At 33.6% G+C, this 14,303-nt stretch overlaps 1 protein-coding gene across 1 annotated transcript in view; it reads left to right on the top strand.

Annotated features, from left to right (window-relative positions):
- The first annotated feature begins 1,822 nt into the window (after positions 1–1,822).
- Positions 1,823–14,303, top strand: part of CCDC102B (coiled-coil domain containing 102B) — a 183,351-nt gene continuing 170,870 nt past the window's right edge. The window contains exons 1-3 of the mRNA XM_068563554.1: positions 1,823–2,428; positions 3,987–4,207; positions 12,619–12,727. Of these exons, the coding sequence (XP_068419655.1) occupies positions 1,823–2,428; positions 3,987–4,207; positions 12,619–12,727 (936 nt within the window). The remainder of the gene's footprint in view (positions 2,429–3,986; positions 4,208–12,618; positions 12,728–14,303) is intronic.

Consider the following 14,303-nt stretch of genomic DNA (forward strand, 5'->3'; position numbering starts at 1 on the left):
CAGTAAATGAAAGGAACAGTTGCTCCAAGTCAGCACTAATTCAAATATGATTGGACATATACTAATGCTAACAAAAATAATTACAACCACAAATCTATATTATTATAATAAGTATTATAATAAGGAGTGAATTGGTTTGACATCACTACAGAACACTTATTAAAATGTGTTTTTTTCTACAACTGCAAGTGATATGCATTTAATATTATATACTCTTGTTTTCGGTGAATAGAAGTGTATTTTGTAACTTAATTGGTATAATGAAACCCCTTCAGTTAATTAAATAGGTGGTTCATAAAAAGACAGTTTATGATCTGTAACTATATAAGAGGAAATAAAAAAAGGGAGTAGTTAATGTCATGAATACAAAATGTTATCTAAGCTTATTTACACCAGAAAATCTTCTTTGATAATAAAAATGGGTAATCTTATACAACAATAGAACTTTATTAATTTTAGATTAACCTGCATGATTTGAGCATTTATTTTAAAGAAAATGTTCCACTTGCTAAATCCTCAACGTGGTTATGTTGTTATATTGAATAAAGTAATGGGTGTACATACTGATAAGAAAGGTTTGCATTTACCAATTAATTTGTCTTTGCTATTTATATGGAAAGCTGTTTTTATTTCCTTTTTAAAGCTTTGAAATTACTGAGACTTTGCTCAGTGTTGTCTGTGAAGCCTCTTAATTTCTAGGAAACAGCTCACTACTTCTTTGGCAGTTCTCCCTAGAGTACCTTGTCCATACCCTAGGAAGCTAACATTGATTTGACACATAATACAATGCTAAAAAAATTTGATTAAATAAATGTATTTTTATAGGCATATTATGTATTTTAAATTTTATGTGCTTGTCTCATCTACTGGACTATAAAATCTTTAAGGACAAAGACCATGTCTTATTCATACTGTATTTTTTGAACTTACCATAATATTAACCATAGTAGGAAATTAATTCATGTATCAGTTAGATGTCATTTTGACTCCAAGTAACAGAAAACTCAACAATCATAGCTTAAATAAATATAGCTAATCATTCTCACATAGCAAGGAAACCAGAGGTATGGATTCTTTGTTTCATGCTGCAACTCCATTGTTACATCAAGCTCTTTTCATCCATCTGTTCCACCATTTTTAACATTACAGGGTGGCTGTTACACTTACCTTCTTCCAGAATCATGTCTTTGTTCAAGCAGGAAGAAAGCAGAGGAAAAAGGGTTTCTCATTTTGATGTTTTCACATTTTTCTAGATGGGAAACTTTTCTAGCAGACTTCCCCTCACATCTCATCAGCCAGAACCAGGTCATATGCTGCTTTAAGACCAGTGAATGGTAAATTAAATGGGGGTTGTCATGGAAGATTTAGACCACTCAAGATTTAGCCCCTGGGATTGGAATAGGGGCTTATCCTTCCAGAGATCAACAGCTTCTGCCTTCCACCTGAACAAATTGTGCTTTAGTTAGCAGGGGAAAAGGGGACCATTGAGCAGTTAATGGACAATGTGTGTTACAATAAATATTACGTGAAAAGAATTGGATTTGTTAAGATCACGTCCTGTGCTATCCCCAGTTGCATCTTTACATATTTATTTGTATTCGTTTGGCAAAATTAAGTGTGAGCGATTTCTGTTTCTTTGAGGATAATTACAAATGCATAAATTCCTCTCTATTTTTACAGTGGGAAGAAAAATATGCAATGTTGAGAAGATGCATTGTTTTTATCACTTTCTGTTTTAAATGTCGGTCTTGCTCTTATAATTGCAGAGGAAATTCAAATGCAATTATGTTCTCTGTCTTTTCTTAGGCCTGAAAAGATAAATATGAATTTAGATTCCATTCATCGGTTAATTGAAGAAACACAAATCTTCCAGATGCAGCAGTCATCAGTTAAACCGCCGTGTGACCTGGGGGCACCTGCCTCATCCCCCAGGGACACCTGTAACTCCTGTTTGCCCCTTCATGCGCTGCAATCTCATGCCGCTCACAACTCCCATGCTCATTCCTGCAGCATCAACGACTGGGGCATTTGTGAAGAACTTCGCCTGCGGGAACTGGAGGAGGTCAAGGCCAGAGCCGCTCAGATGGAGAAGACCATGCGATGGTGGTCAGACTGCACGGCCAACTGGAGAGAAAAGTGGAGTAAAGTTCGAGCTGAAAGGAACAGCGCCAGGGAGGAAGGAAGACAGCTCAGAATAAAATTAGAGATGACCATGAAGGAATTGAGCGCCTTGAAAAAGAAGCAAAGTTTGTCACATCAAAAAGAGGCCTTGGAAGCTAGAGTCACCCAGGACCGGAAGCTTCCTAGTTTCATAGAAGTGTCCTATGCACAGAGAGACCCCTTTCAAATTGGTTCCAAAACGTTTGAGTCCATCAGAGAGTGCTTGGGAAAGAGAGAATATCCTACCAAGGAGAACATAAATAGAAAGGTCAGAAAAAAATCCAGAGGAATCTAGAGGTTATGTGCATATTTGAATGCTGTATATAGTAATGGGGAGGGAAGAGAAAATAGCAAAACCAGTGGTGACTGTATTTGTTTGTTTAGGCTGCCAGAACTAAGTACCTCAGACTGAGTGGCTTTAGCGACAGAAGTTTATTTTCTCACCGTTCTAGAGGCTCGAAGTCTGAGATCCAGGTGTCAGCAGGGCTGGTTTCTGCTGAGGCCTTCCTCCTTGGCTTATAGATGGCGGTCTTCTCCCTGTGTCTTCACATCACCTTTTCTCTGTGTGTGTCTGTGTCCAAATTTCCTCTTCTTTTTTTTTTTTTTAATTTATTTTATTGAGGTATAGTTGATTTACAATGTTGTGTTAATTTCTACTGTACAGCAAAATGATTCAGTTATACATATAAATATATTGTTTTTCATATTGTTTTCTATTACAGGATATTGAATATAGTTCCCTGTGCTGTACAGTAGGACTTTGTTGTTTATCCATCCTATATATATGAGTTTACATCTCCTCTTCTTATAAGGATACCATCACTAGGCCCACCCTGATGACCCTCATTTTAACTTAATTACCTTTTAAAGACCCTGTCTCCAAATACAGTCACATTCTGAGGTACTGGGGGTTGGGGGGTGCAGACTTCAACATATGGGTTTTAGGGGAGACACGATTCAGTCCATATTACTGATATTACTAGTATTTTTAGCCAAAGAAGAACCCCAGCATTTTTTATGTTAAAAGAAGATATTTAGAGAGATTTCTCTCCATTTACCCTAATAAGCCACTCTTAATAAATTATCCATACAGTAGTTTAAAACATTTCCCAAGGTTTGGGACTCTGGCCTCACAATTAATTCCTGTAAAATGGGTACCATAGGGAAATACCTTTAGGGAATACTTCACACTACCCACTTCTGGAATTTCTTGGTATATTTGGAATCTTGAAATTTCTGAGAATTCTGCACATAACAGAAATTTGTAAACTTTAATCTAGCAGTTCATACACTTATCTATTGATGAACCACCCCCCATATATTTTTTTTTATCTGGTAAATATTATTAACAACTCATGGAACATACTTTGGGAAACTTTAGGAATTCATGTTATCTCTTTAAATAGTTTGTATTATTTACGCTTTATATTATTACCCCTTTCTATTTAATTCCATCTCTAAAAACATAAAATCAATTAATATCTTGTTTTTCTATAATTCCATCTAAAATGTTAAGCTTTTCATGATGTATGGAGTTTATGTTAGATATAACGTATTCCACTGTAAATGGAAAATTTTAAAAGACTGCAGGGAAACTTATTTTATTAGAATATGGTAGAACATTGAAAGGAAAAAAAAGCCTAAAAATATATAAGTTAAAGTTTGTCCATATAACACTATTAGAGAATGATAAATAAATGAAAATATGAATTTGATGCTGAATCATAACATTTTATTTCCTTTCAAAAATGTTTTCTTCATGATTTTTCTACATTGGATTTTAAAATTCAACAATAATAATTGTTTTGTATTTTTTTTTCTTTCAGGAAGAAGGTTTGATTATTGACCCATTAAAATTAAATGAAGAGGTGAAACTCAATCTAGATTGTCCTGATTTATTCAAGAATGGTGGTTCTGAAAACTGTACAGTGAGACCTGGATTAAGGCTGCAGGCAATAAATCTGCCTCTGGAGAATGGAGTTCCTGAAATTTCAGCTTTGCAGGTGCATTTGGATGAGTTCCAAAAAATCTTATGGAAAGAAAGAGAGTAAGTACTAATCATTGTCTTCCTTAACCAAGTCTGTTTTTCAAACTTCTTAAAATTGTTAAGTCTCTTAAACTAGCCATCTGCTAATATATTTTACCTATGATTAGTCATTAAGTACTAATATTTTAAAAATGAGTTTGAATTTTATATTCATTTTTTGAATTTTGAAAAGTAAATTATAACAGGTTCATTTTTATCATTTTTTTATCATAACCTTGTTCTCATCTTCTCTGGTAGATTCACCTTTATTATATTTGAATTATTAATGTTTATGATTAAAATAACCTGTGTATTATCTAACTTTTACAGCATTCATAGATTTCAGTGAGTCAATAAAAATGAATAGATATGTTAATATTCATAAGGGAAAACTCACAATTTGGTGAGGTACTGATTGCAGAAAAAGATGCTTTATTCATTGACCATTTATAGTGTAGAGGAAGGAGCACTAGACTTGATTAAATCACCTGGACATTCATCTTGGTTCTGACATACTCTAGCTATATGATATTGGGTTAGTCAAGGGTGTGCTATTGTCAACTTTGTAAAAATTTGGATAGTGATACCTGTGTTCCAACGATCTATTGTTTTATAACAACTTCGCAAATGATGATTATTATGGAGACAACAATCACCATGTATTCTGTTCATGAATCTTGAGCATGGATTTATATGGACAGCTTACCTCTTGCTACATGTGACCTCAGCTGGGATGGCTCAAAGGCCGAGGGTGGCTTTAGGCGCGGGGGGCGGTGTAGAATTATCTGAAGTCTCACTTACTCACATATCTGGCAGCTGACCTTTTTTCTCATCTGGGATCTCAGTTGGAACATCTGTATATAGCCTATCTGTGTGGCCACTTGGCTAACTCACAGCATAATGGCTTGGTTGAAAGTGAACATCTGACAAGCACAGAGATAAATAAATGGTATTTTAATGACCTGGCTTTAAAAGTCACATAGCATCACTTCTGCCCTCTTCACTGGATTCTTATGAGAATCAAACACAATGTCTGGGAAAGTGGCCACTAACATGAATTACTCAATATGGGTTTTTTTTGTTGTTGTTCCCTCATGATCACCCTAGAAACTAATAAGTGGAATATTTGATGTACTTTAAAATGTGTTCCCCAAATCTGAAAATAATTATTTTTCCATCTCTTTAGTTATGACTCTTAATGGGCAGAATAAAAAAAAAAAACTGGGAGTGATGTGTATTATCACTAAGTATGAATATAATTATATATTATATAATGGTTTTAATTTCCCTGGTTTACGTGGATTGAAACAGTGATAAGTATGCACACAAACCTCTCACCAGTACTATAAGCTCTTTATCTGCCAATCCTTTTCTGTCAGCCACAAGTCCCTCTGAAATTTATTCCTACCACTAATTCCCTTTTTCAGATTCTTTGCCTATACCTCACCCCATGCACAGATTGTGATAATACAAGTATCTGTGTAGAGAATAAATATTTATTATTCTACCATCAAGTGTAAATTCCTAATAGAGGCAATCAACATTAGTAGAAAAGAGAATAAAATTGAATGCCTGCACCCATATTAACAATTAATTTACTCTGGAACTACAGGTCTCAGTCAAGTTCTAACCTCTGGGCTTCATTTCTTGAAGGATTTAACTTTTTAGTGGTTATAGACTTCTCTCCAACCCACTCACAATGCTACTTCACCTACATAACATAATAGGAGCAATGTGAAAATGCTGTTTCCTGCATGTAAACTCCCAAAGGTACCAGTTTTAATGATACACATGTGTGTCTTTACACTCTCACTTGTACACATGTACATGTACATATATATCTAACTTCCTTGGAATAAATGAACAATCCCCATAGTAATAAGTAAATCCCCCAGTTCTCAGCAAATTCAGCATATAAACAAAAGACAGGCTGAAGAATAAGGGGGAAACGGGGCCTTTGATTCCATTTTGCTTTCTCACTCTCCTCTTTAAGAAGCAGTCCCATGAGTATGATATGTCCATGAATTAACACTAGCCTGCAATCCACGTGAGGCCATGGCAAAGCCTTTTTTTCTATCACAAGAGAATGTTTCCCAAGGATACAGTATATACTTTTACTATAAATCTGTCTAATCTTTTAAATTCTTCCTCCTGGAATCTCAGTGAGTGGGTGGCTGGAGTTGAGAAGATGTGAATGTAATTTTTTCTATGTTCCCAGCTAGTGGGAAACTTCTCTTGACTAGAGCACAGGAATCAACCTAGAGAACTCAGGGAATCATTTCCACCATTGACTGACTAGAACCCCCTCATCTAAAACACTAAAGTTTATCTATTATTTGTATTATTCGTACTGTTCAGTTTGATGAATAATTACCCAGTATCTGGAAGCTGCTCATGTACTGAGAATTTGTATATTTCTGATCTCTTAAATAAAACGACTTCCCAGGTAGAAAATTTGAGATGAGGGCGGGAAAACTGATCCTCGTACAGAGCTATGTGTACCTAAACATTTAGGAAGAGGAACTCTGGCAATATTACATCTTAAGTAAGAGAGATGATGAGGTAAAATATTTTGATGTGCTGTTTTAGCCTTTAGAATTAGTTCTAAAGTTAAACTGCAGATGGCACCTGCATCCCTTACAAAATGTTAGCTTTCTGTCAATTAATCTGAGCTTTAATCTCCCTTTCCATTTTATTTTCTTAATTTGTTTTCTATGTAAGAAGAGCAGTATGCTTCAATTATTTTTCTTTGCTTCATTAAATGTTATGTTTTTTTTCTCAATAAAATGAGATTTTAAATCTTGGTGAGATAGTACAGCAAACTGAAAATGCTCCAATGATTAGCATGAGAAAGAAATCTATATATATGGTTGTGAATATTCCTCAATTAAGACAATGAAAAAATTGCATGCAAGTCTGATTAATATTATTTAACGTAATATTGTTAAAGAATAGAAAGTCAGATCTACTTTACTTATTTATTCACTGTTACTAATGAGGTATACAGTAAGCTTATAACTGACAAATAAAATTTGTATATATTTAAGGTCTACAACATGATGTTTTGATGCATATACATACTTGGAAATGATTACCATAATCAAGCTAATTAATACACCCATCACTTCACATAGTTATTATTTTTGTGTGTGGTAAGAACACTTATGATCTACTCTCTTAGCAAATTTCAAGTATACAGTACCATGTTGTTCACTATAGTCACGACGCTGTACATTCATCTTTTTTTTTTTTTTTTTTGCTATTGAGTTGTATGAGTTCCTTTTATATATTTTGGATATTAACCCCAGTGTGGTGTGCAAATAATTCCTCCATTCCATAGGTTACCTTTTCATTTTGTTAATTGTTTCTTTTGCTGTGCAGAAGCTTTTTAGTTTGGTATAGTCCCACTTATTTATTTTTGCTTTTTTGGTACCTGTGCTTTTGATGTAGAATCAAAATAATCTTTGCCAATACTAATATTCAGGAGCTTTCCCCTTATGTTTTCTTCCAGGTGTTTTACATTTCAGGTCTTAAATTAAGGTCTTGAATCCATTTCAAGTTAATTTTTGTCTATTTTTGCAATTTCTTTTTTACCCTGAAGTATGTTTGTGTTTGGGCAGTCGTGTACCTAATGAGAGAGTCTATCTCTCTGTGTAGACTATAAAAGCACTAGTAATTCTCTACCTCAGTCTCCTTTGCAATTAGGGTGCAGACGGTTGACATAGGAACAGCTATTCAAATGTAGCCACCTAGTTGTTTTAGCATAAATTAATCCTCCAAGAAGATGACAGCACCAGCATCCACCCTGGTGAGGGGAGAAGGCAGTGGCAGTAGCTACATCTTGTTTTCAGAGGCAGCAGCAGCCTCAAGTCTCTGGTGACATCATCCCATGACTCGAGTTGAGGGGATGTTGAGGTCACGCTGTGATGTCTGTACCTAAATGGTGGCCCCAAGAAAGTGCTGATGGGAAGATTTCTACAGCTTTAACTTTGGTATTTCTGACTGCAGGTTCCCAATTTGCTTCACTGGTTCTCCCAGAGATTCTTTGTGCTATTAATGTCTCTTTCTATTTAAATTAGCTATTTTGAGTATATTTGTTTGTTGGACACATAATTGATATCAGGAGAGTGTACAGGCAACAGGCAGTGGGGTCTTCATTGGGCCAGTTCTGTGACATGAGATGGGTCTTGTTCCTGGCTGCATAGCCTTGTCCAAGCCTTGGTCTCTGGTCCTCCTGGGTGTCTCTGAGCTTAACAGTATTCTTTAAAGTCATCTCTTTTCTAATTAAATTAACTATATATGGCTTTGGCTATTTGCTGAAAATGCTGAAAGGTGATGAAAATGAAAGATATTGAAAGATGTTACTGCTGAAATATGTAGTTATAAATAGTGAAATCATGAAATGATAAATAGGTTGCTTATTAAAAGTATACTTGTAAAAAATTTTATTATTCATCATTTAATACTAACTCTAAATTTTAGACTAATGAAAAAATGGATATCTAGATGTTATTACAAATTAATTATTTTTGTCTGGCAAAAAAATTTGACACTAATAGACCTCTAAGAAAATACTGACTAGATATTTTACAGTGAAATTTCACACAGTTCAAAAATGATTAATATTTATTACCAGATAGTAATGTTTAGGAATTTTTATCTCTGAAAAAATTTTGATTAATCTTCCTGTCTAGATGTTTAAAATTTATGCCCATTTATTATGGGATCATTATGGGATGATTAACAAAGTATCAAAAGATTGCATAGAAATATAATCATATCTTTTTATAAAAATCATTTTGGTTCATATACTACTTTTTAGATCCTGCAAATATTATACATTTTAACAATCTGATTTTTAAAAGTTTGTATCATCATATTAAAATACTATATTTTTTTCTGAGCTTGGTCTTAGTAATTTTTTTTAAAGAATCTGTGCATAAAATATGCAATATCCTTTAGAGTAAATTAGTTGTTTTTTTTTTTGCCTTCTTGTAGTTCAAACAATATGGTGATAGTTTAAATTTCAATTATAAATGTAAGTACAATTAATCAATTTTGAAAATCTCTCTAAAATGTAGAATAAATTGATTAGGCCAGAAAATTAAGGATTTAAAGAGTGCCCTCTGCTGCATAAATTTAAGTGTGCACAGTCCTTATGTCCTAATGCTTGAAACAAATAGTCACTGTTTTTTTTTATAAAGCTATGCTGAAATATACCCAAGCATCACATTGCTATTAAATAAATTTTTATGAATTGTCTGTTCTCTCACTTCTCTAAATTGTACCATTTTACAGAATGAAATACATAATTTTCTTCCACTAAACTAATAAATATCAGTTATTTTATTTAAGATGTATACTTAAAGAGAGAAATAATGCTATATTTTAAATGTGACTAATCTGCCTTAAATAAAGAATACAAATGGTTAACTATTCATTTTAATATGCTTTTCAAAATTATTTTCATTTCATGAACTGGCCTTGAATACTTTGTCTAGATGTAATCTACATATAATTATATCTTTAGACTATATCTATATTTACATGTAACTAAAAGTTTAATATAATTTGCAGTGTTCTGTTTGAACTTCTTATAAAACCCCTGAGGGCATAGTTGCCACAGTAATTCTGATGACAATTTCGAGGATCAACATTTATTCTACAGTAATTATAAATCATTTTTATGTTAATATGAGCTTTTTTGCTAACATTATCATTTGATTTATTAGAGTGTAATGTTAAAAGCTGACACTGATTTCTCAACATGTATAATTTTGAATTTGTAAATTTAAAAATGTAGACTTTTCTCAAATTTTCAAGTATAATTTTTATATTAATCTGTTTATAAATGATTCTCAAAATTAATTTTGAGAAAATTTTCTCAATGTATGCTTCATTACACAAATGTATTTGATCAATATCCTTTAATAAAATTATTTTATTAATTTAAGATATTCCTTTCACTGATGAAAACATTGTCATGTTCTACTCGTGTAATTCTAATAAATTAAAATTATAAATATGGTGATTCTTAAGTATTTCAATGAAGTCACAAACAATACAATTTTATTATATTTTTCAACTTAAATTTACAGGTTAAAGTCAATACTCAATTTCTTTTAAATATTCAAACATACCTTATCATCCAAAACTTTAAAACCTGAATGCCAAATACATAACATATTTTAATATACAATGTCTTTTATGTATTTTTTCTATATTTAACACAAAATGTTACTATTTGGCAATTTGTTCCCAATTTCTATATTTAATCCTATTCTTAAAATCTCAAACACAGTCACTAAGAGCAAAAATTGTATCATGGTAAGCAACTGGGGTATCATCAGCTGGCTAAATTTACTTACCTATCAGAATTTTTGGCTGCGGTTGTTAATCTGGACCTGTGGACGTCCGTAGGAGTGTTCTGAAGAACCTATTGAGCCTTTTTCTTTGTTCATTGTAATATATGTACTGTGTTAATAAGGGATTCCAAATTATAGTCCTACAAATAGTGCTGGTGTCTTTTGCAACTTAAGTCTTTTGAGGTGAAGTTAAGCTGTAACAAATTCTTTTATTATCCTCTTTCAATTTTATGGCTTGATTCATGCAAATATTATTATGTAACTCTTTAATGGGCTGCTTATCCATTGATTGGATTAAACTAATATATTTATGGCCTAATTCTATTTTGAATTATTTTCATACTATTGCTACCTAGAAGATTCATATTTCTTATAAATATGGAAATGGCATTCAATTTTGATTCTGGATGCATCTTCTAGCTCTGTGAATATGTCCTAAGATCTTTCTAGCAGCATTATCACTGAAATAGATCCGTGTGTGTATTAGCTAATTATAAATACAGTAAGACTGTAACTAATAACTACAGAAACTTAGAGGCATGTAACAATCAGAATTTATTTGGCTGGAGTCTGTGAGCCACTGGAGGTTGGTTAATCTGGACAGGGCTCTGCAGGGAAAACTCAGTTGTGATTCACGGTTCTTATCTTCCCCTGGGAGCAGTGGGCCTGCACAGGTGTGTATTTCTCATAGTAATGGCCAAAATATAAGTGAGTAAGCCCAGTTACACAAACACTTTTTAAGTCTTTGGCCACATCGTGCCCAATAGCAACCCACTGGTAATGTCAGGCACATTTTCTATTTCCAAGGCACAGCAAGTGACAATTTCATCTTGTGTTTCACCACTAAATAACATGTATCACTATTTTTCTAGCTTCTTATGTTTTCTTTCCAGCCCCTGTCCACCATCTGACCCCTAAATTAGGTCTACATATTTTTCATTTTTGTTGTTGCAGCATCCCCTTTTAAGTGTCTTTTCCTGTATCAGCTATCTTTTGCTGCATAAAATAATAATAATAATTCAGTAGCTTAAGACAACAAAGTATTTTGCCTGGGTGGATGCAAGGTCAGCTGACCTCCACTGGACCAGCTGGGCTTGGCTCCTTGGTAAGGTTGAGCTCAGATCTGCTTCATATGTTTATTTGGGGACAGCAGTTCCCAGGGGAAACTCTTTTCACAGTGATGGCTGAGGGATAAAAGAAGCCTAACCACACAAATTGTTTTCAAATTTCTGTAATCTGTCACATCAGATAATATCCCATTGTCAAAGCCTAGAATCCAGGGACGGGGAAAGCAACTCTGTCCATGGAAGGAGAGGAAATAGAATGAGTATTTTTAACAATAATCTACCACATAGATGAGGAATGACCATTTGCAAAGGTCGATATATGCTAATTACCGCCAGAAATGAACAATTATTTTCAGTGACTCACTCTAATAGATGTGTGGGCATGGGAAAAAAATCAATGATGAAATATTAAAGGATTAAATATTTTCATCCAAGTTCTGTCACTTATTCTACAAATAGAGAAATTAATTTCAATTATTTTAAATAATTTAAATAAAGATCCCAGTGAAACTGCTTTATTAAAACAGAATTGCAGATATTTAAAAAGTATTTTTATATCTCCAATAAATGACTGATTTCTTAAATGGTTATGTGGGTTCCTTGGTATTCTCTGTCATATCAAAGAATTCTTCATTCATATACAGTCACGATATGAAGTTGGATAAAAACCATGTTAAAATTAGAAACATATATATATCCTCCCATATAAGGAAATGATATGAATAAGAAGCATTGAAAGAAATGAATGAATAATGCAGGAGACAGCAGACAGAAAGTCAATTATTTTAATACTGGCAAAGCCGAATTAAATGTGTTTAAACTACTGTAAACCAACTTTTATTCAATATTTTTAATTTTTAATAAGCTGAAAAAAGTTTTCTGTCATGACAATGATCATATACAAATATAAAAAATTAGGAAAACAGAAAATCTAAAATTGAATGCATTCCTAAAATTATTTTAAATTTTAAGTCTATTTTGCTTTTAATTCTCTATTTAGAATGCGCTTATCTTTGGAAAAAGAAATAGAACGGCTGGAGTCAGCTTTGTCTGTGTGGAAATGGAAGTATGAAGAACTGAAAGAATCAAAGACAAAAAGTCTGAAAGAGGTAGGGAGACGTATGATGGAAAGGAAGCAACTGACTGTTTTCTCTGTTCCAATGTGTAACCTGGTGGGCAGAAGACTGAGTAGGCAAGAGGAAAGGAGGTTAGAAGATTGAATTCCCTCTATAAAAGGAATATTTGAACTCACATATTAATAGTGGACTCAGTCAAACTCAAGCCATAAGAAATCTTGTTCTAAATAACACATTTTTAATGACTCAGTCAAACTCAAGCCATAAGAAATCTTGTTCTAAATAACACATTTTTAATGATCAACCACATGACACAATTAACTATCCATTCCAGGCACATGTGAGGGGACGGACAGCCTAAGATGCCATCATATCATAACATCTATAATAAACAACTTTATCTTACTCTTCTATAAAGCATTCTGAAAATATTAATTTATCTTAAGTATATTTAAGTTCTTTTCACATTGGCATTATAGTTACTCAGAATCAGACATTAGTCTTTATACATTTCCTTTGCATTTTTATCAATAAAATGCTGTCATGAACACTTTCCATGATTTATTAATATTCATTATTTAAGTAATATTAATTGTGTGTATTTTGTGTACTAAAGCACTATGCTAGGTAAGTATGTGGGATAGAATAATGAGCAAAGCAAATTAAAGAAAAATACTGAGCAAAAATAATGACAAGCTAAATGCTCTCCAATGAGTTAGCATTTAGTTCATCTGTGTGCTATATACATACATATATATATATACACACATACAAACTGTACATGTGTTGACAGCTGTCGTAAGAAGCTGCATATCGAAATCAGTTATGTAATCATGCCTTAATCTAAAGCACTCCTCCATCAGTTGTTTAAAAAGTGGGAAGCAGTATTCCTCTTTGTTTATGAAATTCCATACGAATGTTGTTTCAGCTTTGTTTCCAGCAAGTGATAAAGTGTAGAGTCATTGACTCAAGTTTGCCGAAATCCCATGAGGGAATATTCAAGAACCTTAGTTGCCAGCACTTGCCTTATTTATGGGCCACATGCAGGCATCCTGATGTCCATAGAGCATAGTAATCATCATGCAGAGGTTCAGAACTAGTCGACTATGTCAACCCTGTGGACCACTGAGATTTGAAAAGAGGGAGGGACTTCCCTGGCAGTCCAGTGGTTAAGACTCTATGCTTCCATTGCAGGAGGCATGGGTTGGATCCCTGGTTGAAGAACTAAGATTCTGCATGCCGCGTGGCACAGCCAAAATAAATAAATAAATAAAATAAAAATAAAAGAATATTTTCCAAAAAGGGGGTGGGGAACTTCCCTGGCAGTCCAGTGGTTAAGACTCCATGTTTACACTGCAGGGACATGGGTTTGATCCCTGGTCGGGGAACTAAGATCCTGCATGGCCCACAGCACAGGCCAAAAAAAAAGAAGCTGTCCCTCAGCTTTAGGAAACTGTTGAGTATTGCTCAAAGGTAACTGCTTCCCCTCTCCTTTCACCTTATATTCTCTCCATCCCACAGCTAGAATTGAAAAATTACCTCTACATTGAAAACATGCAAGAAACAAAGTCAGTAAATGAAAAGAGGGAGAGAGTTTCCTAATACCCTT

This window comes from Eschrichtius robustus, chromosome 14 (assembly GCF_028021215.1).
Source record: "Eschrichtius robustus isolate mEscRob2 chromosome 14, mEscRob2.pri, whole genome shotgun sequence".
Taxonomy (NCBI): domain Eukaryota; kingdom Metazoa; phylum Chordata; class Mammalia; order Artiodactyla; family Eschrichtiidae; genus Eschrichtius; species Eschrichtius robustus.